This window comes from Eptatretus burgeri, chromosome 14 (assembly GCF_056783735.1).
Source record: "Eptatretus burgeri isolate ZD-2024b chromosome 14, Ebu_testis_v1, whole genome shotgun sequence".
NCBI lineage: Eukaryota > Metazoa > Chordata > Myxini > Myxiniformes > Myxinidae > Eptatretus > Eptatretus burgeri.
In genome coordinates, this window is record NC_140974.1 from 55,519,575 (window position 1) to 55,543,560 (window position 23,986).

The 23,986-nt window shown below is 40.3% G+C and overlaps 1 protein-coding gene across 6 annotated transcripts in view; it reads left to right on the plus strand.

Moving 5' to 3' along the window:
* Nucleotides 1-242: 242 nt before the first annotated feature.
* Nucleotides 243-23,986, plus strand: part of LOC147013243 (adhesion G protein-coupled receptor F5-like) — a 104,264-nt gene continuing 80,520 nt past the window's right edge. For all 6 annotated transcript variants that reach the window (XM_085854915.1, XM_085854916.1, XM_085854917.1 and 3 more), the window contains exons 1-3: nt 243-501; nt 2,470-2,579; nt 5,167-5,212. In XM_085854915.1, the coding sequence (XP_085711041.1) occupies nt 2,481-2,579; nt 5,167-5,212 (145 nt within the window). In that variant the 5' untranslated portion in view covers nt 243-501; nt 2,470-2,480. The remainder of the gene's footprint in view (nt 502-2,469; nt 2,580-5,166; nt 5,213-23,986) is intronic.

The following is a 23,986-nucleotide window of genomic DNA, read 5'->3' on the forward strand; positions in this document are numbered from 1 at the left end:
CACCTGAGCTTAAGAGTCAGTTTTCATCGGTTGAAAACCAAGCTGCAGCATTCTGCTACCATTTGGTGATGTTCCAATTGAACATAGAATACAGAACATAGAATACAGATCAAAGCTATGTGATTTCTTACTAAATGATTCAGTGGAGGGTGGGAGAGAAAGAGGGTGGAGAAAATATTATGCTGTCCAGCAGGCTTGACAACAAAAAAAACCTCAAACAAGTTTATGATGCAGGGTGTGGTTGCCAAGTTGAGGATGTCACACAGCATGCCGAAGAATGTCACGTAGCAAGTACGTTTGACAGTAAAACTTGAAGCTTCCAATGATGTAGAGAAACAAGAAACTTGCGATCTAGAGAAACAAGAAACTTGACCTTTACTTCAACACACTGTTTGCAGTGTGAAACCAATTTGGTCTCACTTTTGTACTCGTCATCCCCGAAGACCTCACAAGACTTCTTGAATTGAGTTCGCACTCAAGTGAATCAATATCTCGGCTCAGGTGAGTTTGGCATGAGTTGCAACTAAAATGTTGACTTACAGACAAATGTTATCATGTGAAAGGCAATTGAAGCGTGAGGTTTATTGATGCATAAATTATTATGGAAAATTAAAACCTCTGATTACTGTTTGTTCGAAATAGTGTGTAAAGAAACCGGAAAACATAGCAATGGCATTGGATATATATATATATATATATATATATATATATATATATATATATATATATATATATATATATATATATATATATATATAATCGATTTGTTTTCATAAAATGCTTAAACTTAATATGAAAGGAGCTCCAGCTTGGTGTCGGCATATATGATTCTGATCATTCATATATATATATATATATATATATATATATATATATATATATATATATATATATATATATATATATATATATATATATATATATATATATATTGAAAGCATAACATTACTGTTGTGAATATTATTGAGTTTGCATTCTCGCCATATGTTACTCTGCGTGCTTGTTTAACTAATAACATTAGTGGTCATTTGACTTCTTCAGGCAAGGTGTTGAAGGATTGTGCTGATATTTGTTTTCCTGTCGCCTCCCCCCCCTCCCCACAACCACTTGTCCAATTGATCCAACATGCCTACTCCTAACTACTTAATTCTAAACCACATTTCTTTTGAACGCTTTGTACTCAGGTCTTGTACTGCCTTAATGTTTGGTACTCTGCTCTTTTAGCATTGGTACAATGGTGTGTCGTTAAGCTATCCAGGTGTGCTATGACCTTGATGGATCTATCAGTGAGGAATAAGATTCAAAACAGAGGCCATTGTTTACATTTCACTTAACCTAAATACATACTTAGAAAATAAGATGGGAATTTGCTCACGAATACACACTTCATGGCACTACGACGACACAGTCAATACTTAGCACTTATAATGATTACAAAGGGATATTTAAATAAACAAACATTACAGTCTTCCCTGTTCCCCAACATTAGCTCAGATGTAGTGCATATTGTCAAATCAATTGGAAATGATTTTGAAGTTATTCGTTTTTGTGTTTTTCCCTCCTCATGCATGTTCACCACCCCACTTCTGCTTCCCCCTGCCCCCCCTCCACACCCTCCCCTTTCTCCACACCCTCAATCCCCTTTGGTGGTTTGTGAACCTGTTTCACCCTCCCATGATCCTAGCCTGGTTTGGTTGAATCTACATTTACATTCAATTTCTTTTCCTAATAAAACAATAAGTTTTATATATTTGTAAATTTTGGGTTACATGCACTAGCCTAGAGACAAAGTAACTTCCTAGTGTTGGAATCACCATCATAGCTTCAGCAGTTATTCAGTTAAGTTGGGCTACAGTTTAACATTGTCTTTGAAGGTAAGAAGAAGAAAAGAAGAAGTACAAATTTGCGATTTTGCGATCTCTCGTTTGGTACTTTTGCGATGTATTCTAGCATCTTTTTATATCCTGGTAGTTCAGAAAACGCTCAAGAATAAAATGTATGGCTTTTAAATGCTTATGACTTCACTCTCGAGGAATTTATGAGTGTATCATTGCTTACACATTTGAATGGGCAGCCATTTTTTTCTGTATCATCACTCTATATGGTGTATTACCTTACTTCATGATTACAAAACACACATCAGTGGTATTTCATCTTCGCATTGGAAATGTCAAAAAAAAATCTTCAAACTCTGAGCAGCAAAGCTATGCAAAGTCTTTTGGGTGTAGTGGGGGAAATGAGTAAAGTGAAAATAAAGGAAGAGTTTAAGTTGGATTGAGTTGTGTCACTCTGGCATCAAATGGATGGCATATGTTTCTGTATTTCACAACTCTGAACATAATATGGAGGGAAAGAGTGGAATCACTACCCACCCCCATAATCACTCATTCACTCACCACCCCACACCTTACCATTCTTTTTGTGCTAGACAATCTCATGTCTGACACATTCTGCACTTTGCACTTCCAGGCTTTGAGGCCATGATGTGGGGATGGTTTGTGATCCTTCTCCAGGGCCTCCTGATCACAGTCCCAGTTTACAGTGAAACAAGTATTCTACAAAAGGCAGGTGAATGGCAGGTGAGGCTCTCATGCTTGAAGCAAAGGTCGGGTTAGATACAAAGAAAATTAATGATGTTGAGGCCATTTGGCCTGTTATGCCTGTGCTTTAAATTATCCATAACCTACAAGGTGACTACAAAAAACAAACCCATACTATTTCGAATAAAATCCTTATTTATCACTCAAATGGCACAATTCTTGGCAGAGATGAATTTGAATAGGCCAGGATTGACTGTGCTTAACTGTGCTTAAATGGCATGCTCTAAATATTTGCCACAGCACTGCAAGCACACTTGCATTCGACGGGCAAAATGGTTGCTCACCCTGACACATTCCGCAATAGGAATTGAGCAAATTTTATCGCTAATTGTTGCTTTGAATTATTCAATGGATTGTGGCCTTCCTCTGTAGATGTTGTCCTACAGAGAGCCCCAAAGATAGAAATCTGGTGGTGATAGATGTGGTGAGTATGGGGCCCATTCAAAAGAAAATCTTCGACTGGTGACTCTGTCGAAGTGTGTGCTGAGGCAGTTCAGTGAATCATTTGAAGTATGGTGAGTGGCAACAACCTGTTGAAAATATTGTTCCTCTCAGGAAACCCACCCTGCAACTGCCTAGGTCTCTCCAAAACTTCCCAAGAACTTCAATGTAATATTTTGTGTTGACAGTCAATGCATGCCTTGCCTGTATTGTCCTCATATCAGAAAGGGTGAAAGATTCCATGTTTACTGATTGTGACCCAGGCAGTGCATTTTTCTGAGTGGAGAGGTCACTCAAGCAGTAAATTGGGGGTGTTGATCCCCACTATACACAGTTCTTGGAGTTGAAGTGCCCATAAAGAAGGAAATGGGTCTCATCAGAAAACCAGACATTGTCAAGGAAGTTAGGCTTTTCTTTAATCTTGGCTGCAAACCATTGGACGTTGTCTCTCTTTTCTGCATATGGGCTGCAGTCAGTTTGTGTTTAATCTGAATTGTGTATGGATACAGTTTCATATCATGGATGAGAATTCTTCTCATTGATTCACTTGAAATTCCAAGCTCTAGACCCCAACGCCTGAGAGATCTCTTGAGCTTCTGCCCAAGGAATCGCAAACAAGGTCAATGTTTTCAAGAAACCTTACATCTTGAGGACGTCCCAAATGCGTTGGTCCTTAAGCACTTTGACTGTTGAGATTTGCAGCAGTGCCTTTTCTCTGAACCTTTTGACCCAGGTAAATATTTGTGACTTTCAGGGCACAGTGTAATTTCCAAACTCCCATTTCAACTCGATTTGAGTCTTCTCGTACTGGAGTCCGTTTTATGAAAAGTCTCGACAGAATAATTATTTTGCCTAATTGTCCACGGAATCTTTAAAAAGGGAAGAATTGTCGCCAACTTTTGTAGTCTGTTTTGTGGTTTGCTTTTCGTTAATCACTGTAAAAACAAGAAGTTGTCATTAGTAAGACAGAAAATATTAGATAAATGGTGGGTTCTGTTTTTCAGGGGGTAATCTGTATAAACTTAATACTGCATATCCATTTCCTTACCTTCAATATATTAGCCCCATTATTGCCATTTGCTTGATCTAAATTAAGTTTTAACTTTTAGGTTGGTAATTTGGATAAGTTACAAGTACACAATGACTGATCGATTGCCAAAGATATGGTGGTATCTCTAACATTGACAACCTAAATACAGATGTACTGTGGTGTACTGAATTGGACTAATAACGTGACGTGGGGTGAAGTATCAGATAAATTACTGGAGCTTGCAAACAGATCAATCACACAATTTTCAACAAGCATATCTGCAATTGGCCAAATTACCTCAAACCTTTCATTACGTTCCATGTTACTGAAGTCTGCAGTTGTCCATTCGAATGTGTAAATGGCAGAAAACACTTTTGTTGAAGCAATGGCATACTATATGTGAGAAACACACTGAAAGTCATCAATATAGTTAATTTAGTTGACAAGCATGTGCATCTAATGAATTTGGAGAATGTCACATATACATGCCATAACAATGAAAGGAATTAATTACCTCTACCACCGAAGGTGAGCAGCGGTTATGTTTTCACCCCTTTCCGTTTTTCTTTGAACAGGATATCTCAAAAGGTTGTGGACGGATTCGGTCAAAATTTGCTGGAGAGTTTGAGTGTGTGACAAGGCCAAATTGATTGGATTTTAGTGAAGATCTGGATACGAAATTTTTTTAAGTGATTCTTTGCCATTGAGAGACAAAGCCAAAAATTATATACAGTTTAGCATGATATCATAAAAAGTTGTGGACAGACTATTATGAAACATGGTGGACAGGTTTGGTGAGTGACAAGGAAGAATCATTTTGATTTTGTTTTCAAAAAATCATTTTGATCTGAATCCGGATCCAGGTGGAGTTGTGCGCTCCACCGAGTGCCCTTCTCGTTCTGCATGTTTTACCTCTTGAATTTCATTCCTTTACCAATCAATGTTTTGAGATGCTGATTAACATTCATCCCGAGCTGTTTGTGGAAGACACTGCCTGTGACAATCCGAGTCCTATAATGAGTTTTCCGATACTGTCGTGATTTATTGAGGTTCATTTCATAACCATAACACTGTGCCATCATTGATATTTTACAGACTGATGGAATGCCTTTTACATCTGAAGATGTGCAACTTTTAACAGGTATTTTTATGTGAACAGGAACTCTGAAATGTTCAAACAGTATTATTCAATCCACCTTGCAACATAATATGAGAAATTAAATTTCACCATTACATGCTTCACTGACACGCACTTTTACATTATCAGATAATATACAGACGAGGAAAAGTACCCGGCCTAAGAACGGGAAAAGCAAGAAAAAGTATCTGTTCTCAGTGATGTGAAAAGTTCAAGTTATTCTTTCAATTTAAATTATTTCATGGATTTTAAAAAGGTTAATAGTGTTGCACTCGTGGTTTTACTCAAAGCCAAAGCTGTGAGCTACTTATATTTTGCACACTTCAAAATGGTGGTGCAACATCGGGTGGCGGAGGTTCAATTTGACTCGCAAGAGGGCAAAATATACCAATTTTAAATTGTGTTTTACTCCATGAAGATCTGTTTTAAATCTACAGTGGCCTGCAAAACTATTCACCCCCGACCAATAATGCCACACTTCGATAAATTACGAATTATGTAGAAACAATTTTTCCTAATTAACTTTTTTTATTCACAACTGAGGAGATCGAATGAAACATTTTTAAAGTTGAAGGAAGATACATGCTGGGAATACTAGCAAAAACACATACACAAATCAAAATTCACTGGATGCAAAAGTATTCAACCTCTTCGGTCAGTACTTGGTGGAAGCACCTTTTGCAGCAATGACTGCTTTGAGCATTTCTGGGTAGGTCTCCACCAGCTTTGCAAAGTGACATGGTGAAATCTTTGCCCATTCTTCGCATTAAAATTGCTCTAGTTCTGCCATGTTTTAAGGGGATTGTCGATGGACTGCAAACTGCAAGTCTCACCAGAAATGTTCAATTGGGTTCAAGTCAGGACCTTGACTGGGCCACTCAAGAACATTTTTTTTTATCTTTTTCAGCCACTCTAGTGTGGCTTTGGCTTTGTGCTTCAGATCATTATCATGCTGAAATGTGAATCTCCTACTCAGTTTCAGATTCATGGCTGACTCAAGCAGGTTTTCATCAAAGATTCTCCTGTACTTTGCACTGTCCATTGTCCTTCCTATCCTGGATAGCTTGCCAGTCCCTGCTGTATGAAACAGACCCATAATATAATGCGGCCACCACCATGCTTGACAGTAGGGATGATGTTAACTGGGTGATGCTCAGTGTTATGATTGTGACAGATGTAATGCTTTGAATTTAGAGCAAAAAATTCAATTTTTGTCTCGTCTGACCACAACATTTTCTCCACTTGCCTGTAGTATCATAAAGATGCTTTTGCGCAAACTCCATACGAGCTTTTAGATGCACCTTTTTAGTCATAGCTTCTTTCTTGCCACCTGCCCAGAAAGACCAGCTTTGTGAAGGGAAGAGGATGTTGTTGATTGATGAACACTGACCCCCATCTCAGACACAGAGCCTTGCAGATCTTTAAAAATCATTGTTGGATTTACAGTGACATCCCAAATCAGTTTCCTGCTTGCCTGGCTGCTGAGTTTGGATAGGTAACCTGATCTGGGGAGCATCTGGGTGGTATGATACATCTTCCACTTCTTAATGATGGATTTCATCTCACTCAAAGGGATAGTGAGTGACTGAAATCTTGTTATAACTCTCTCCTGAACTGTGCTTCTCCACCACTTTATGTCTGACTTCTTTGGAAAGGTCCTTGGTCTTCATGTTTGCCTTGTTGGTTGACCAAGTGAGTTTCACCTTAAAATTCCTCAGAGAAGTGGGGGAGCTTAATTTCTAAGTTAAACCACTGATTACACACAGCTGAAACCTATTACACTTGTTTTGTAACCTTTTAAACAAATAATTTACTCCTGAAGTGATTTAGGGTTATTAGGCAAAGGGTTTAAATAGTTATGCAACTCAGAATCATCTGATTTTCTCTGTGAATCCAGATTATTCACATTTTATCTGCATTTCTTTAAGTTTTATCACTTTGAAGTAGTTGGTGAAGACTCTAAATATTAAGTTGGATTTGAAAGCATCATCAAATAATCTCAGACGACATCAAAATGTGAAAAAATTGTAGGGGGGTTTAAACTTTTGCAGGACACTGTACTTTTATCCAGATGTTCAGGTTGATTTTAAAGATTACTGAAATAGACAATGATGTGACTGACTGTATTGCATCAAGAAAAGTGAAATGAATATGCAAAATAACCAATCAGCAGCTTGTCAAACTCAGCACGGAAAGTGGCCACTCTAAACAGAAGACAGGCAAATGCATGGACAGACAATATGGTTCACAACATATCTAATATAGCAAAGCTTTCAATTGTTTAGATTGAATTGATGTGAATTATGCTGAGAGAAATTAGGATGTCAGAGCAACTGACATGTCTGATAAGAAGCCTGGTCACTAAACCAGAAGCGACAGTAAGAACAGAGTATGGAGAGACAGGATGGTTTGGAATTGGAAAAAAGGTCAGACAGGGATGCATTATATTTTATTTCCTGTTTAATCTGAATCGTGAGTCCATCATGAGGAAAGTTGTAGTATTCGTAGAAAGCATAGTCTTGCCTCGCATGCGCATTCTAAACTGTCTACTTTGGCCAGGGAGTAAAGGTGTACACCCAAGCTGTATGAATGTTTGATTTTTGAAAAAAAAAATTTAATATAAAAAGGTTCCTTGCAAAAGGAGAATTCAGGTTGGCATGCCAGTGAAGTCCTGTGGACTCACTCCCATAGAGGAGGGTTCCAATTGTATGGTCATGAATTCTGGCCCTCCAGGGTTAGGATGGGTGTGTTTGATTGACCATGTGCTTCAGTCTTCGGGTTTGGGGGCACGTGTATGCTTGTGGGAAAGTCTTGCTGGACTGTGTACTTTTGCCATGGGGTCAAGGTACATGTGCCAAGCTGTTTGAATGTTTTGATTTTTTTTTACATTTCTTTCACTGTATATATATATATATATATATATATATATATATATATATATATATATATATATATATATATATATATATATATATATATATATATATATATATATATATATATATATATATATATATATATATATAGGTGCCTTCAAAAGAGAGTAAGTAAGCCTGAAATCTAGACAGGTGGCTTCTTTTGATGTTTAACCAATGGTTAGAGAATACATATATCTTCTTCTTCTTCTTCTTTCGGCTGCTCCCGTTAGAGGTCGCCACAGCGGATCATCCGTTATGATCCGCATACTGATTTGGCACAGGTTTTACGCCGGATGCCCTTCCTGACGCAACCCTGGTCGCCTCTTACGACACAGGGATAAGGATTGGGTTTCGCCATGATTCCAGGCTGCCCGACACCCTCTCCATAGCACGGCCAAGCACAGAGCACCCATCCTCAAGCGATCCTCCAACCCAAGCCTCCGAGTAGCCGGATTACAGGCGCATGCCACTACGCCCGATATATATATATATATATATATATATATATATATATATATATATATATATATATATATATATATATATATATATATATATATATATATATATATATATATACATATATATACATACATACATACATACATACATACATACATACATACATACATACATACATATACACACACATATTTATTCTAATTTTGAATGGCTTTCGATGTACGCTCAATATGTGCAATATCAAATGGTCATGTAGCACGTGGTAAAGTTTAAATTTCCACCGCTGAACAGTTTTCGATGCAAACTCAATATGCGTTATATCAAATAGTCATGTAACACGTGGTAAAGTTTCAGTTTCCTCCGTTGAACAGTTTTCGATGTACACTCAATATGTGGCATATCAAATGGTCATGTAACACGTGGTAAAGTTTCAGTTTCCTCCGTTGAACAGTTTTCGATGTACACTCAACATGCGGTATATCAAATAGTCATGTAACATGTGGTAAACTTTCAGTTTCCTCCATTGAACAGTTTTCGATGTACACTCAACATGCAGTATATCAAATCGTCATGTAACACGTGGTAAACTTTCAGTTTCCTCTGTTGAACAGTTTTCGATGTACACTCAACATGCGGTATATCAAATAGTCATGTAACACGTGGTAAATTTTCAGTTTCCTCTGTTGAACAGTTTTCGATGTACACTCAACATGCAGTATATCAAATCGTCATGTAACATGTGGTAAACTTTCAGTTTCCTCCGTTGAACAGTTTTTGATGTACACTCAACATGCAGTATATCAAATCGTCATGTAACACGTGGTAAAGTTTCAGTTTCCTCCGTTGAACAGTTTTTGATGTACACTCAACATGCAGTATATCAAATCGTCATGTAACACGTGGTAAAGTTTCAGTTTCCTCCGTTGAACAGTTTTCGATGTACACTCAACATGCGGTATATCAAATCGTCATGTAACACGTGGTAAAGTTTCAGTTTCCTCCGTTGAACAGTTTTCGATGTACACTCAACATGCGGTAAATCAAATGGTCAGAAGAAGGTTCCCCTCTTTCGAGAAGGTTCCCCTCTGAATGTCACAAACGTTATTTTATACAAGTGTCTCGTGCCGCCGAGGAGCAAAATTGAGAAGGAACAAAATGTTTTTTTTTTGTGTTGAATGTTTAAGCACCGGGTGTAATTTATTACAAAATAATTGCAGTTATTTTTGCATTCCTCGAATTCCTTTGGTTTGTGACTCATTCTCGTCTGTAGTTTCAGAGGTTGAATGGCATAAAATAAAATTAATGATCTGACTGTCAGGGAGGAAACAACCAATTTCCTCATTCCTCAAGGTCCGAAGGATCTCGGGTAAATAACACTTGACAGACGAAATGGTCAGTTGGACCATGGGGCTCTCTGTGTGACCCCTGGGATTTGCGACATGAAAATTGTGTGCTTCAATGAGAGGTTGTGAAGATTTCATCCCGCAAGGTGCCGTGCAAGCAAATGAACGAGCGATTCTTATTCCATATATTAAATCAAGTTTCATCAACGATTTGGAGTCGTTGGACGTTGTTACCACAATTTATCAGTTATCCCTCTCACTGGAAGCACGAATATATGAACAACATGAAGTGAATTTCCTCTAAATAATGAATATGCCGCACTGTCCATTTTTTCAGAGGTTTTGATCATGGGTTATATAGATCATGGGTTCTTCACATTGTATATATAGCTACATTATCTCATGGACAAAGTTGTTTTTAACATCTGATGTTATCCTCCCTCATGGTGCTTATAATCTGAGGCACACATGATTCACAAACGGCACGCAAAACTACACCCGTCAGTTGAGCTGCTCATGCAGTCATTTGTTGCAGACCTCAAGGACGTGTGCTCTTGATACTCTCCAGGTGACTCGTCCCCCAAGCAGTTACCTGCACTTGCGCTTTTATCCAGAACCCCAATGATTCTATTTTAAAATGTAAGCCGATCTTTCCCACAGTCGATATCCACAATTAAAAGGTGAAAAAAAAATCAACTGAATAATATTCTCACTGTTTGTCACAGAAGGATTGCTTGTCAAATTGTTTCATGTTCTTCTGTGATATTTGCTTTGCAGAAGTCCTGGCTCAAAACCAGGGGTCTCCAACCTTTTTTGGGTGGAGGGCCACAAAACCAAAGTGGTGAGGGGCGGAGGGCTGCACCCATAAAAAGGATGCAAGATTCCGAAAAAAAAAAAAAATATATATATATATATATATATATATATATATGTAATTAATATGTGGAAATTTAAACAAAAATTAGTGCTGAATATATTTTTCTTGCCAACGAATATGATAAATGAATAATCGTGTTAAAAACACATGTGTCTAATATGAATCAAAATCATAATAAAAATTACAGAACGCTTTGATCATTGACCCTGACAAATTGGCAGTATCGTGGGCCACATTGTAATGTAAACTTAATATGGCACCGCGGGCCGCATAAATCCGTCTAAGGGGCCGCATGTGGCCCGTGGGCCGCAGGTTGGAGACCCCTGCTCTAAACTTTGGTGTGAGTGGAGGGGTGGGGAGCCAATCGCTGTGCGATCCCGGAGGGTTGGGTGGGGGGGGGGGTTGTTGTCTAACAAAGCATTATGTAATTACGAGTACAAAGGCCCATAAAAAATGGCCAAAAATTTGGAATTATTTTATTCGAAATATTCAAGGAGACTGGAACATCTGATGTTTCATAGTAAGAAGCGTGATTTTAAATCACCACACGTACAAATGTGACCATATTGTCCTTATCTTCTGGGACATTGCATTTTGACGGTACAGCATCGTGAGCATGCCAAAGTCTGAAGCCTCGGCCTATGTCCAGGTGTGCTTATAGCTTCTTTATTACTTACGAAATCTAAAGATTTCGTAAGTATATTGATCACTTCCGTCCTCTGTTTGTGTGTTTGTTTGTAGGCACGATAACTCGAGAACAGAAGAAGCTACCAATGTCAAATTACACCACGTGATCCAGGAGGGTGTTGGCGAGCGCTGATTAGACTTTGGTCAAAATCGGTCAAAGGTCAAGGTCATAGTGAGGTCAAACATCCAAAAAAAGTTATAACTCGAGAACGGAAGAAGCTACCAATGTCAAATCACACCACGTGATTCAGGAGGGTGATGGCTAGCGCTGATTAGATTTTGGTCAAAATCGGTCAAAGGTCAAGGTCACAGTGAGGTCAAACATTCGATTTTTGATGGTTTGGTACAGAATCATCGTAGAAACTTCTGGTTTGTGTCGCTACCTTCTCTGGAGACAGCTTTTATTAGACAAGGTCAGAGGTCAAGTTGACGATTTTGTAAGTACCAGTCTATGACTGTTTGTTTGTTTCTTTTGACCGCCAGATCTGTAATGCATTCATTGATAATCCTGTCTTTCATGATACCATATTTTTTTATTTCATGAGAAATAAATATTTCAATTGTAAAAACACATTTTCCCATATTCGATGACTGCTTGTTTATTAGATATCCGAGTATGTAAATGACCACTCGTTTTACTCTGCGTGTGTTGCACATCATATGCGGCAAATTTCACCTCCCTTCGTCCTGTATTTGTTATTATTTTTTTAATGATTCTGTACACCACCCAATGAGGCCTGGTTTGCAAGTCACCATGGACATTTCCAATAGAAGAGACATAATTGCTCTTTAATGGAAAATGTTTTTTGAGTTGTTTTATCCTGAAATATAGAGTGTCGTGAACACACAGTCGTGTTAAAAGATTGGCCTTTAAAACCCGACTCGAATTGTCTTCATGAAGGGGTACAGACAAATACACACATACACACTGTTTTATAATAGGTGGATTCAAGGGGGGGGGGTGTCTTTGGTTCAACATGAGAGTGTGTTACAGGGGGAGTAGTGTATCTAAGATTGCCAAAACATGTGCTGCACAAAGTGTGAATGGACCCTATGGTCTCATAATTGGATAGGACTTGTCTTACGTATAGGTATGGTCAAAGAAAATCGGAAATTGTAAACGTATCAATGTTGACAATGTTTTACTGAGTGGATTAGCATGCACAGCTTGTTAGAATTTTTTTATATATATATATATATATATATATATATATATATATATATATATATATATATATATATATATATATATATATGTATATATATATATATATATATATATATATATATATATATATATATATATATATATATATATATATATATATATATGTGTGTATATATGTGTATATATGTGTATATATATGTATATATATATATATATATATATATATATATATATATATATATATATATATATATATAGATATGTATATATTGTTAGCCTGGTGTTGGCGCAGTGGTTAGGGCAGCGGCTTGGGATCCAAAAGGTCCTGAGTTCAAGCCCCGTTCAGCCACTGAATTAATACACCAGGGGGTTGACTCAGCCTGTCATCCTTCCGAGGTCGGCGAAGTGAGTACCAGTGTACTGGGCCGGTGTATACCCCAGTTAAAATAGGTGTACCATATCCCTGTGTCGTCAGAGGCGACCAGGGTTGCGTCAGGAAGGGCATCCGGCGTAAAACATGTGCCAAATCACTATGCAGATCATACGGATGATCCGCTGTGGCGACCCCTAACGGGAGCAGCCGAAGGAAGGAGAAGATATATGTATATATTGTTGCGGTTGTGGAAATTCGCAAACCACCGTTCAGGTCCCGTCGGTGAGATATCTCTGTAAGTACATGTGTAGTTAGCCCCAAACCCGTTGTTTAGAGGGAATAAATGTGATTCATTCGGGCTGCGACGTTTTGAGATAGCCGTTTTTCTGTTCTATCTTTATTTTGAACCAACCACGCTCCAACCATCACACAACAACAACGCCAACAGCCATGACCTTTACCTTCACAACTCGCTCCCGCAAACATCGCATCACCGCAATTCCAAATGGCACCATGGCCATAAACCAGCACCATAAACCCTCCACCACCTTCACCTCTCTCCTTCTGCGGCCATTCCCGCACCACCTGTGAGCACCGAGCGTCGGGCTGTCCTGGGCTCTTACAAGATACGCACCGAGCCGCAAGTACAAAATGCGGCCTTTCCGAGGAGAATTCGGATCAGGAATTCTACACGCCCACTTCTGATCCGTCCAATCAGCAAGCGCGGGGCGGCTTGGCCCCGCCTCCAGGCGCGCCTGTGTGGAATCGAGATCTGCAAATTCTAGGATCAGGGGAGATTCACGCCCCTTTTCCTCCGTCCAATGGGCGAGCGTGGCTCCACCCCCGAGCTCGTCCTGATCCGGAAATTTGCATATGGGTTCTCCTGCCGGCCTATAAAGCGCCGAGCGCAAGGCGAATCTGCGGAGAGTCAGTTTGGAAGAGCGGAGTGGCAGAAAAGCGAAGCGTTTTGGGGCAGAGAGAAAGAAGAGTTGTTGCGGAGAGTCAGTTTGGAAGAGAGGAGTGGAGACGGGAGGCGAGGGCGTCCCGGTGGTTTTCGGCAGTCGGCTGAGGAGAATTGGGGGAAGAGTCCGAGGAGCTCGGGTCTGAGGCAAGGAAGACTGCGGTCGGCGACGAGGTCGCGGTGGAATCGCCCGTCACGGGACCCAAGCAAGCCAGCTATACTCTTTCCCCAGAGCATCAACAATTCCCCCTTTCCCCTGCGCTGAGATAGTGCGAAAAGGGGGCCCCGTTCCCACCCCACTCCAAGCGGTGCCAACGAAACCCGCGAAGGAGCACGAAGTCGGGACACCGCCGCGCTGCCACATTTGCGGCTCATCACAAAGACGCGGGTAGGATCCACTCGGTCTCACGGACCTGACCACTCCTTCAGGTCCCGCGCAAATATTGGCCCACAGGCCCCGTCTACTCCCTTGTCTTTGAGGGTGGCCTTTTGTTTTGCTTTTGAGTAAATGTGTGTCGGCGCCGTCTGTGAAGTAAAAACTGTTTAAGTGTTGCCGTGTGCTCGCGTAGTCGGTAGTATCTCTGCGTCATTGTTTCTTTTGTAGCATTTGATATATGTGCATTCTGTTTGGCTGTATATGTGTGCTCTCCGTGTGCCGCGGAATAAATGTGCATCATGTTGAACTGTTTTCCCGTTTCGCTTCCGTCTTTTCTTTCATTGAATCTCCATCTTGCTTCATGTAAAGGGTTGGTAGTGGGCTTAATACGCCCGATAATTAATCGGAACTGTCGAGGCCGTTGATAACACCGCTCGATTATCCCGATAGTACGGAACGGATCGCTTAAGCGGCCCGTGTCCGGAGTCGACCTGCGGTGAGGTGCGATCGCCCGGTCTACCCTCCGCGTGGGTACTTAGGTAGGTCGAGTTTGGCGAACAACCCTATCCCACGCGGGTGGCCGATTGGCACGATCGTGGTGAGGCCGAAAGGCCCACCCGTGACTAGCTCCCGGCGTTAGTCCGAGCGGGTCACGACAGAATTGTCCGTCCGGTGGGCGACGTGCCGCGATTCGAGTCACGTGGCCATTCGCACGCCGGCGGGCGCGAATTCGCAACAATATATATATATATATATATATATATATATATATATATATATATATATATATATATATATGTGTATGTATATATATATATATATATATATATATATATATATATATATATATATATATATATATATGTATTTATATTTTTTTATTTGCGTTGAGGATGGTAATGATTTTGTCTTGTTTCCAAATTTGGGGAATTCTTGAGTGTTGGTAGGAGAAATTGTTTATATTTGTGAGGGCTGATATTCCATGTGGTCCAAGGTGTTTTAAATGTACATTGAACATGTTGTCAAGGCTGGTAGCTTGCGAGTGAGTTTTTGATTTTTAAAAAAAATCGATTTTTTGTTGTTTGTGCAAGAGTGAATGGCGTGATGGTGGTGTTGAGTGGCAGCTTAGTTTACGTCTTTTTAAACTTCTTTCATCTTTTCTGGGTGCTATATGACTTGTGTTTGCGTTGTGGTCTTTGAGGATGTTAGCTTGTTGTTTCTCTGATGGGATGTTTTCTTTGGTAGTTATGGCTGCATGTGAGGCTGTTCTGCCACTGTTGGAGTTGGTGATGCTGTTTATGGTTTTATACAAATGTTTGGTATTGGTTCATTTGTCCAGTGGGTGTAAAGAGGAGTGCCAGTTTTGTGTTTTTATCTTGCCAAAACGAAGTTTTTGCAAGATATGTTAGTCAGCTTCTATGTTTTTTTTTATTATTTTTTATTTTTTTTGTTTGTTTGTCTGTAATCACGTATCGATCACTCTGCAGAGCACAGTTATCATTGGAAATTTTTGTAACTTCGCATATCAGAGTCCTATAGAGGTCTCTTTTAGCGCATAAAATTTTCAAGGTCAAGGTCAAAGGTCAAGGTCACTTTGTCGCAAATCAGGGGAGTCGACGAAACCCTTATTTTTTTGACTAATTTTGATCGCATCGTCTTCAAACTTCATGGGAATATAGTTCATGGTCTGGCGCTCAGCTGATTAATTTTTAGTGGCGATCGGCCTTGATCTTCATGGTTAGCGCTGGAGGTCGAAAGTTTTTGACCCCAAGGTCAAATTTTGAAATCTTAGATACCATATCGAGTAATACCTCATATAAAAGCGATTGATAAGTGCTTTCGAGATCTGTCAAAAGTTTGACGCTATGATGTCATTTAATGACGTCATGACGAAAAAACGTATTTTTCATGAAAATTTTATTTCCTCAGTTCTCATCAAAACCTCTTGATATTTCATGTACAACGGTCCTGGAGAGATACCATTAACCATACGAAAATATAAAAGTCAAGGTCAAAGGTCAAGGTCACAAAAAGGTCAAGCATCAAGGTCGACGAAACCCTTATTTTTTGAGTAACTTTAATCGAATAAATAAGTCACTCATGTTCACATTTTGGCAAGATACTGGTCACCCTGGGGGTGACATTGGTTTATTTTTATTTTCACTGTTATTTTGTTGTTGTTACCTGTGTTTAGTGTTTGAATGCTTTCTACTATTTCTGGTGCTTTGTGTGTTGGTGTGTTGTGTTTTAGGTTGTCTCATTGTTTTACGAGGTGTGCGATTTCTGGCATGTAGTTGTGGTTGTGTTTTTCAACATTGCCCTTTGGAATGTGTTCAGTAGCTGCGGTTTTGATATAATCGTGTTGAACTGTTTGATGTGGATGTCAATGATGCTGATGTTGTTGAGTTGTTGGAATTCTTGTTCAGTGTTGTGCACAAAGTTTTTTTTGTAATTGGTGAATATTTTGTTTTTGTTTTCGTTGAGGTCTGTAGCTGTGTTTTGGTAACGGTGGTAACGGTAACGGCCTGGTGTTGGCTTCATGATTAGGGTGGTGGGCTTGGGATCCGAGGATCCAGGTTTCAAATCCCCCTCAGCTGTTAAATTAATACCAGGTGGGATTGACTGCCTGCCATTCTTACGAGGTCAGCAAAATGAGTGCCAGCTTGATGGTATCCTGTGTCGGAGTGGTGACCTGTCCAGGAATGTACCCACTAGCCAAGGAGACTGATTAGTCAGCACCAACACTCTGCACAGAGTATGGTCCCAATGGATGGTTGAATGGATGACAGGTAGGTGATCTGAAGGGGGTTGTTGCACTTTTATCCCCTGTGGTTGTGGTGCAAAGTGATGGAGAATAGAATTTTATGTCTGATGATTATTGTAACCAGCTTGGTGGGTGTGTGTGTGTGTGTGTGTGTGTGTGTGTGTGTGTGTGTGTGTGTGTGTGTGTGTGTGTGTGTGTGTGTGTGTGTGTGTGTGTGTGTGTGTGTGTGTGTGTCATTCAATATAATGAATGAATTTAGTTGTGTGGCAATGGTTTGGTGTTTGATGTTTGGTCTACCAGGCTGTGTGTTTGGCATTCAAGTCCCCTCTGGTGATGGTGTTTGGGAGGGAGCAAAAGTTCTATAGTTGTGGTGAGTATTTAGTTGGTCCAGTGGGGGATGTATCTGGTGGTATGTAAATGTTTATGATGTTCGTGTGTGCTTTGTTTCCAGTTTTAATTTTGAAAGCTTGAAGTTCAAATATGTTGTCTGGTGGTAGAAGTGCTTTTGTATCTAATCTGATATCTGAGTATCGAATTGAATTGTGAATGTATTTGATGAGGCCTACACCTCTGTTGCTCTGTCTGTCTGAGCGTATCGGTGCACATTTGGGGATGGTCGGTGTTTTGTTTTTTTCGTGTAATTTGGTTTCTTGTGTGGTGACTATATGAACGTTGTTTGTGAGAATGAAGTTCTTAAGTTGCATGGCTTTGTTGATGAGACCATCTTTGTTGTATATGACGATATTAAGTTTATGAGTGCGTTTCTGGGGTTAAGGTGGTTGGGGACCCGGGTTGGTTTCTATGTCTCCTGATAGAATGAGGAGAAAGGGGAGGACTGCAGGAAGGAAGTTACTCCCCAAAGAAGAAAAAAAAAGAAACGATTGTTGTGGAGTTGTGATGTGTGGTGTTTGAGTGTTTGTGTGTTAGGTGCTCATGTGGAAGATGAGAAGGGGTGGGCCTGTCCATGGGGACCAATCGTGCTGTTCCGGCATATCTGGGCAGCAAGGAAGAGTGGGGACGATTTCCCCCCCCCCCCCCAGTCTTACATTTGGGTATATAACCACCATGAAGAGGCAGCCCCAATAGTTGCTGTAGGTCGTTGATTCGATGTCAGTCTCCTGCATCAAGGAAACCGATTGGAGGGGAGGAGGCGATGGAGGGGGTGGGGGAAGGGTGGTAGGGAGAGGAGGAGAAGGATACAATATAGAACTCATCACTGATTCCTCACCTTCTGCTTCAGCACCTCAGATAGGGGTCATGGCTTCTACCCTGAGTATTTCCATGCTGAAATAAACACAGAGAATGCACGAATTCGTTTTGTCGGCATAGGTCAGGAACTGTCTAAAAGACAGTAGGCCATTGTCAGATATTGAAACCCTCCTCCCTACTCGGGAATTTCTGGACCATAATTTATGAAGAATATGGCTTTTAAATATAGCTTTTAAATCTGCTGGTTTGCTAATTGCCTTAGTGTGCTCAGCTGTGTTACAGAGTGATATGTATTACGTCTAATAGCACAAACAGTGAAAAGAAGCAATTTTTCAAGCATTTGGATGTGTCCTGAAACAAAATGCATTTTTCAATGTCTTTATCTGGAATGACAGGGGGGGGGGGTAATTAACAGGTGGAACACTTGCACAGTCATCTTTGGAGCATTACAATCACCCCTTTTAGGATGAGCACTCCTGAACTAATACTACTATAAAGATAACTTCAGGAAAAATCTTCACCTTGTTGCAGAATATCTCTTTTTCTGGAACAATAATCTGAAACGATACTGTACTATACTCTAAACTCTACTCTGAGGTTTCTGGACTTCAGACCAGACGTTGATGGGTTAAACCAGTTTTATGAGTACTCAATCGCCCCACTTCCCTCGGTGCATGTTTCTTGTGTGGGCAGTAATTCTATTTGTCTGAAGGCCTTCGAGCTTTTGCATAGCCAGATGGAATAGCTCGCTCTCAGGGCAGTTTTCAATGCTATGTCCATAATAATCTTCCTCTTTCCTTTCAGGATGCCTAAGAAGCCAAGGCATTTGCTGAAAGATGTATTGTGGAACCCTCGACTGCATATTTATACTGGAAATTACTTTACAGACCATCCTCTATGTTCACAATCAGCTATCAGGTCTTTGTATTTGCCTTTCTTTCTGGCAAACGCATTGGACAGGTTCTCCTCCATCAGGACTGTCAATTCAATAATGATCACATTCTTAGTTCCTGCCAAGTAGATGGTGATATTCGGCCATTTGGCAATTTCCATGATTTGTGGAGGGAACAGTATTGGCTTATGGTCTTCATCCATCAGAAACATACAATCGTTATCCTTCTGTAGGATGTCCTGTATTTCTACCTGTGGATGTGGCAAGGCTGGGTTCCAGTAGGATGTACTATCACCTGTACGGAATGCAATGGCGGGAATTGAGTTTGGCTTTGGTACAATACTGGTCTTATTTGCATATTTGATTATAAGGCGCCAGACCTGATGCGATTACTCTTAGGGTTTGGTCATGGCACCAGTTAGATCTTCCATTTTTGAATGAGTAGCTGCAACCTTTTAAGATGTGGAGCAGTTTGCAGTGGTGATGATGGCACAGCTGACACAATCCAAAGTCAGTTTTTTTCCCCACAGTCTTAGATTGGATGGGGGAGGAAGTTGGTTGTGGACAGCGTTGATGTGGAATGACAGCAGTCCATACGTCGTTTGAAGCAGAACCCCATCTCAACCACTGTCCTTGTTTAGCACATCCATGCAGGTAGACCAGCATATGTTCCTCATTGATATTGTTCACCAAATTAAGAAGGCCTTTCCTGTCTTCTCTTCTGGTCATATCTCTTATCAGCGTTTGGGTTTTCCTGTAATCGAAACCTGCTTGGTCAGTTTGACGTCTGCACATCTCATTCAAGATAAAGTGTCCTATTCTAACTCTTTCACACCATTTCACCTAAGCTTTTCTTTTCTTTGTATCTAAACACTCTCCGTACAGTGTCTCTACATTTATGTTTCACATTTAGGCAAGTTAACATTCAATATCAACAAATTTATTACTTAGAAATGACAAGAAATGAGTTCCTACATCCAATGATATCGCACAAAACATGTAGTAACTTTATATAAGGGAACAAATGAAACCTCCAAACCATAACTAAAATTATGTATTTTCTTTCAATAGGATCAAGCAATGCCATTACTTCAATACAATATTCCCTGTAGCATGTATGTACCTGCTGACACTCATAATTACAATTTATAGAACAGATACCATTAATGCACGATAGACACGAGTGCAAATTTAGAACAAAAATAAAATAAATACTGTACTTCAAACGTTTTCTTTCACTTGGAAGACTACGATGCAAGACAAGTTTTCATCAATAACATTGTCTATTCTTCATCTTCGTTGCTCTCATCTTCTTTACTAAAGATTTCATCTGCCAAGCTGGCAGACGCAACATTATAGTCATCTTCGTTGTCATCCTGGATTGTAATTTAGTGTACACAAAGGATGTCCACCAGCTCCTATGTCAAAGATAAATATCAGACACTTGTATTTTATATTTGTATAATTTATTTGTTTATGGTGAACAAAACTCCCACTTCAGCATTATACATTTCTTGTATACTTAGTAGCAGACAAAATTTGAACTTGAACATAATAATTTCAAACTGCTAAGAATACAACAAGCAAACAATTATACAATAAAAAAAATTAAGAGTATGGTATTGATCAGTAGATAAGCTGACAAAAATCAGAAATAAAATTGTGTTCATAACTTGATGATGGTGTACATGATGTACAATCTGTTTTCCTTACCTGAGATATGAAATCTCCATCACACCAGTCATATTCAAGGATCTGCTCAGCCTTTCTCCACCCATGTGATTCAGACTTGGGATAACAGGATGCTGGACATGGGAATTTTTCCAGATATACACCTGGTAGTTATCCATGAGGACAAGCATCTTCAGTGCAGACAGACAGGGTGGCAGGAGGTTCAAATCAATTCCATCTGAGTTGGACAGCAGTTGGGTGCTGCCAGTCCTCAATTTCTGCTTTTCTATATCAAAACGGAGCTTGTTTACATCCTTCTATGGCTTTTTTTGGTTACCATAAAGAAAACAAACAAATTGGTCAAGTTCAGAATAAGTATAATTTGATACATCATTGGAATTTCCAAGTGTCATGAAGACAGTCATAAAGTTTTTCTGTTTCTTGAGAATGTTGTAAAGCCTTATTTTGCCTTTTCTGACAAAGGCACTGGTCGAATCGTAATCGATGAATGAATCATTGTCTTGATCCACAACACTGTCTGTGACACCCATGTCTATCCTTTCGTATATGCTTTCAGATATCATTGAGCCTTTTTATGAGGATCATCACTTAATCGTCTTTCGTGTGAAACATCCTTGATCTTTGACCAGCGCTGGATGCTTTCAAGGGTCTGACAAGTTTTTCTGATTTGTTTCTGTCATTGTGTATTCTGAATATTCTCTCTTTAATCTGTGAGTTTGGCTTCCTTGTGTGCTTTGCTTTCTTTGAGTGGAACTTCAATCCCTTCAAATCAACAGTTCTATCTCAAATAAATGGCTAGGTTCCAGAGATTTTTTGAAGAATTGCTGATAGCATTCTCAACCATAATCGATCATTGATTCCTATCCTCTTCAGTGGCCCTGAAGTACTTACTTCTATTGATAAAGTCAACCTCTTCACTGAGCATTTTGCTGCATACTCCACACTTGAAGACCACGGACACCCATTGCCTGTTTGTCCTTCCCGTCTTGACACCAGACTTTCCACAATCATCACATCCAGAAAAGTTGCTAAGATTATTCAAGGGCTTGACATCTCAAAATCTACTGGATCAGATGAAATCCCAGCAATTGCTTTGAATACGTGTCCACCTGAACCGTCTTCTGTTCTCTTAAAATTGTGTCACTTGGGTCTGTCAAAGTCTGTGTTTCCACCTAGCTGGAAGCAGGCTCTGTCAACCCTGTCTTTGAAGGCACTGGTGAAAAATCTGATCCTTCTAACTCTCAGCCTATTTGCCTTCTACCTATTATATGTAAAGTGTTTGAATCCCTGATGAAACGACAACTCATGACTCATCTGGAAACCCACAATGTCCTAACTGATGTCCAGCATGGCTTTTGACATTCAAGGTCTACTGGTGATGTTCTATCCCAAATCAATGAACCTGTGTAAGGATTTGGATCATCGTGGAGAAGCCAGGGTTGTTGCACTCGACATATCGAAGGCTTTTGAGAAAGTGTGGCACAAGGACCTCATCCATAAGCTAAAATCATATGGCATCTTTGAAAAATTGCTCGATACAATTTCTGATTTCCTTGCAAATCGACAAATCTCTGTGACACATGAAGGACAATCATCCCCTGTCCATAATACGAATACTGGTGTTCCTCGGGGGTCTGTGTTCGGTCCAATATCTGTTATATATCTGATGATCTGCCTGATTGTATTGTTTCTCACTTAAGCATTAATGCAGATGACAATCAACACTGTACACTACCTACCCAGGAACCTTGTCTCTTTCTTCCTGTGTCCATGCCAGTACCACTCTCAATAAAGACCTGGAAATTGTGATTAACTGGAGAAAAGACTGGCTCATTACTTTCAACCAAAAAAGACCCACTTGTTGTCTGTGCCTAGTTCAAGATCACCTTATTTTCCAACCCTGTCTATGGATTCTTCACCTTTGTAGGAACTTCCTGTTATCTGCCTGCTTGTACCGGATATCAGCTCAAACCTCAGCTGGGAAACGTATATCTCTGGTATAGCTAAAAGAGCCTCCCAGCACCTTGGCTGCTTATTTCGTGCTCAGCGATACTTTACTCAAGCTGCTATGCTCCATCCACACAACCTGTCATGGAGTGTCATTGCCATATTTGGGCTGGTGCTCTGGCCTGTTACCTATCTTTCCTTGACAGAATCAGGGACGTGCTGCCATTCTGGTGGGAGAGGAGTTTGCATCATCCCTGGAACCTCTCTCAGTCCGCCACTCTGTTGCTTCTTTGAGCCTTTTCAACAGATATTACCATTGACTGTGCTCTGAGGATCTCTCACAGGTTGTTGTGTGTGTGTGTGTGTGTGTGTGTGTGTGTGTGTGTGTGTGTGTGTGTGTGTGTGTGTGTGTGTGTGTGTGTGTGTGTGTGTGTATTTTCCACATTCGCGACACTTATTCAATGTATTGTATTATAATGTATTATATCTTATTGTCAGACAGAGAACAAGGTGATGCAGTGAGAAATCTTGTTGAAGTCCTGTGCTGTTGCCTACATGATGCCAGGACCACACAGTCTTCCGTGTTATTGGTGTTTGTGGTGGAGTTGTTGTTGTTGTAGTAGAATAACCCCAGTCAGTACTGCACAAGCTGGCCCACACCAAGGCAACAGCCAACCGATCCTGGAGAAGTGGCCATAAGATCCCCCACAACTGAGACACCATGCTGCCGCCATGTACAGCCAAGACCACGCAGCTTTAGACTGAGGCGAAGAGGTAGAAAGAGAGAGGGATACCCCCCTTCTGCACCTCCCCCTTACTCTGTGCTTCCTGGGCCTTGCCTCCTGCAGACACACCTCGACGACTCAGCCTTTAATCTGGCTGCTTCCCAGCCTCAACTCACATTCGTACAGTTTACCCCCATAAGTTTTTATCATTACACCACTGCTTACACGTAACCAAGGTCTATGATAATGACATTATGACATGACACGACTTTTTTTTTATACCTTGTCGGGGCTCGTATGAGAGCTAACACACAATGCACAGCAAGGGGGGGGGGCATGAGACAAGAGGGGAGGGAGTGGGAAGGACAAAATAGTTGGGAACA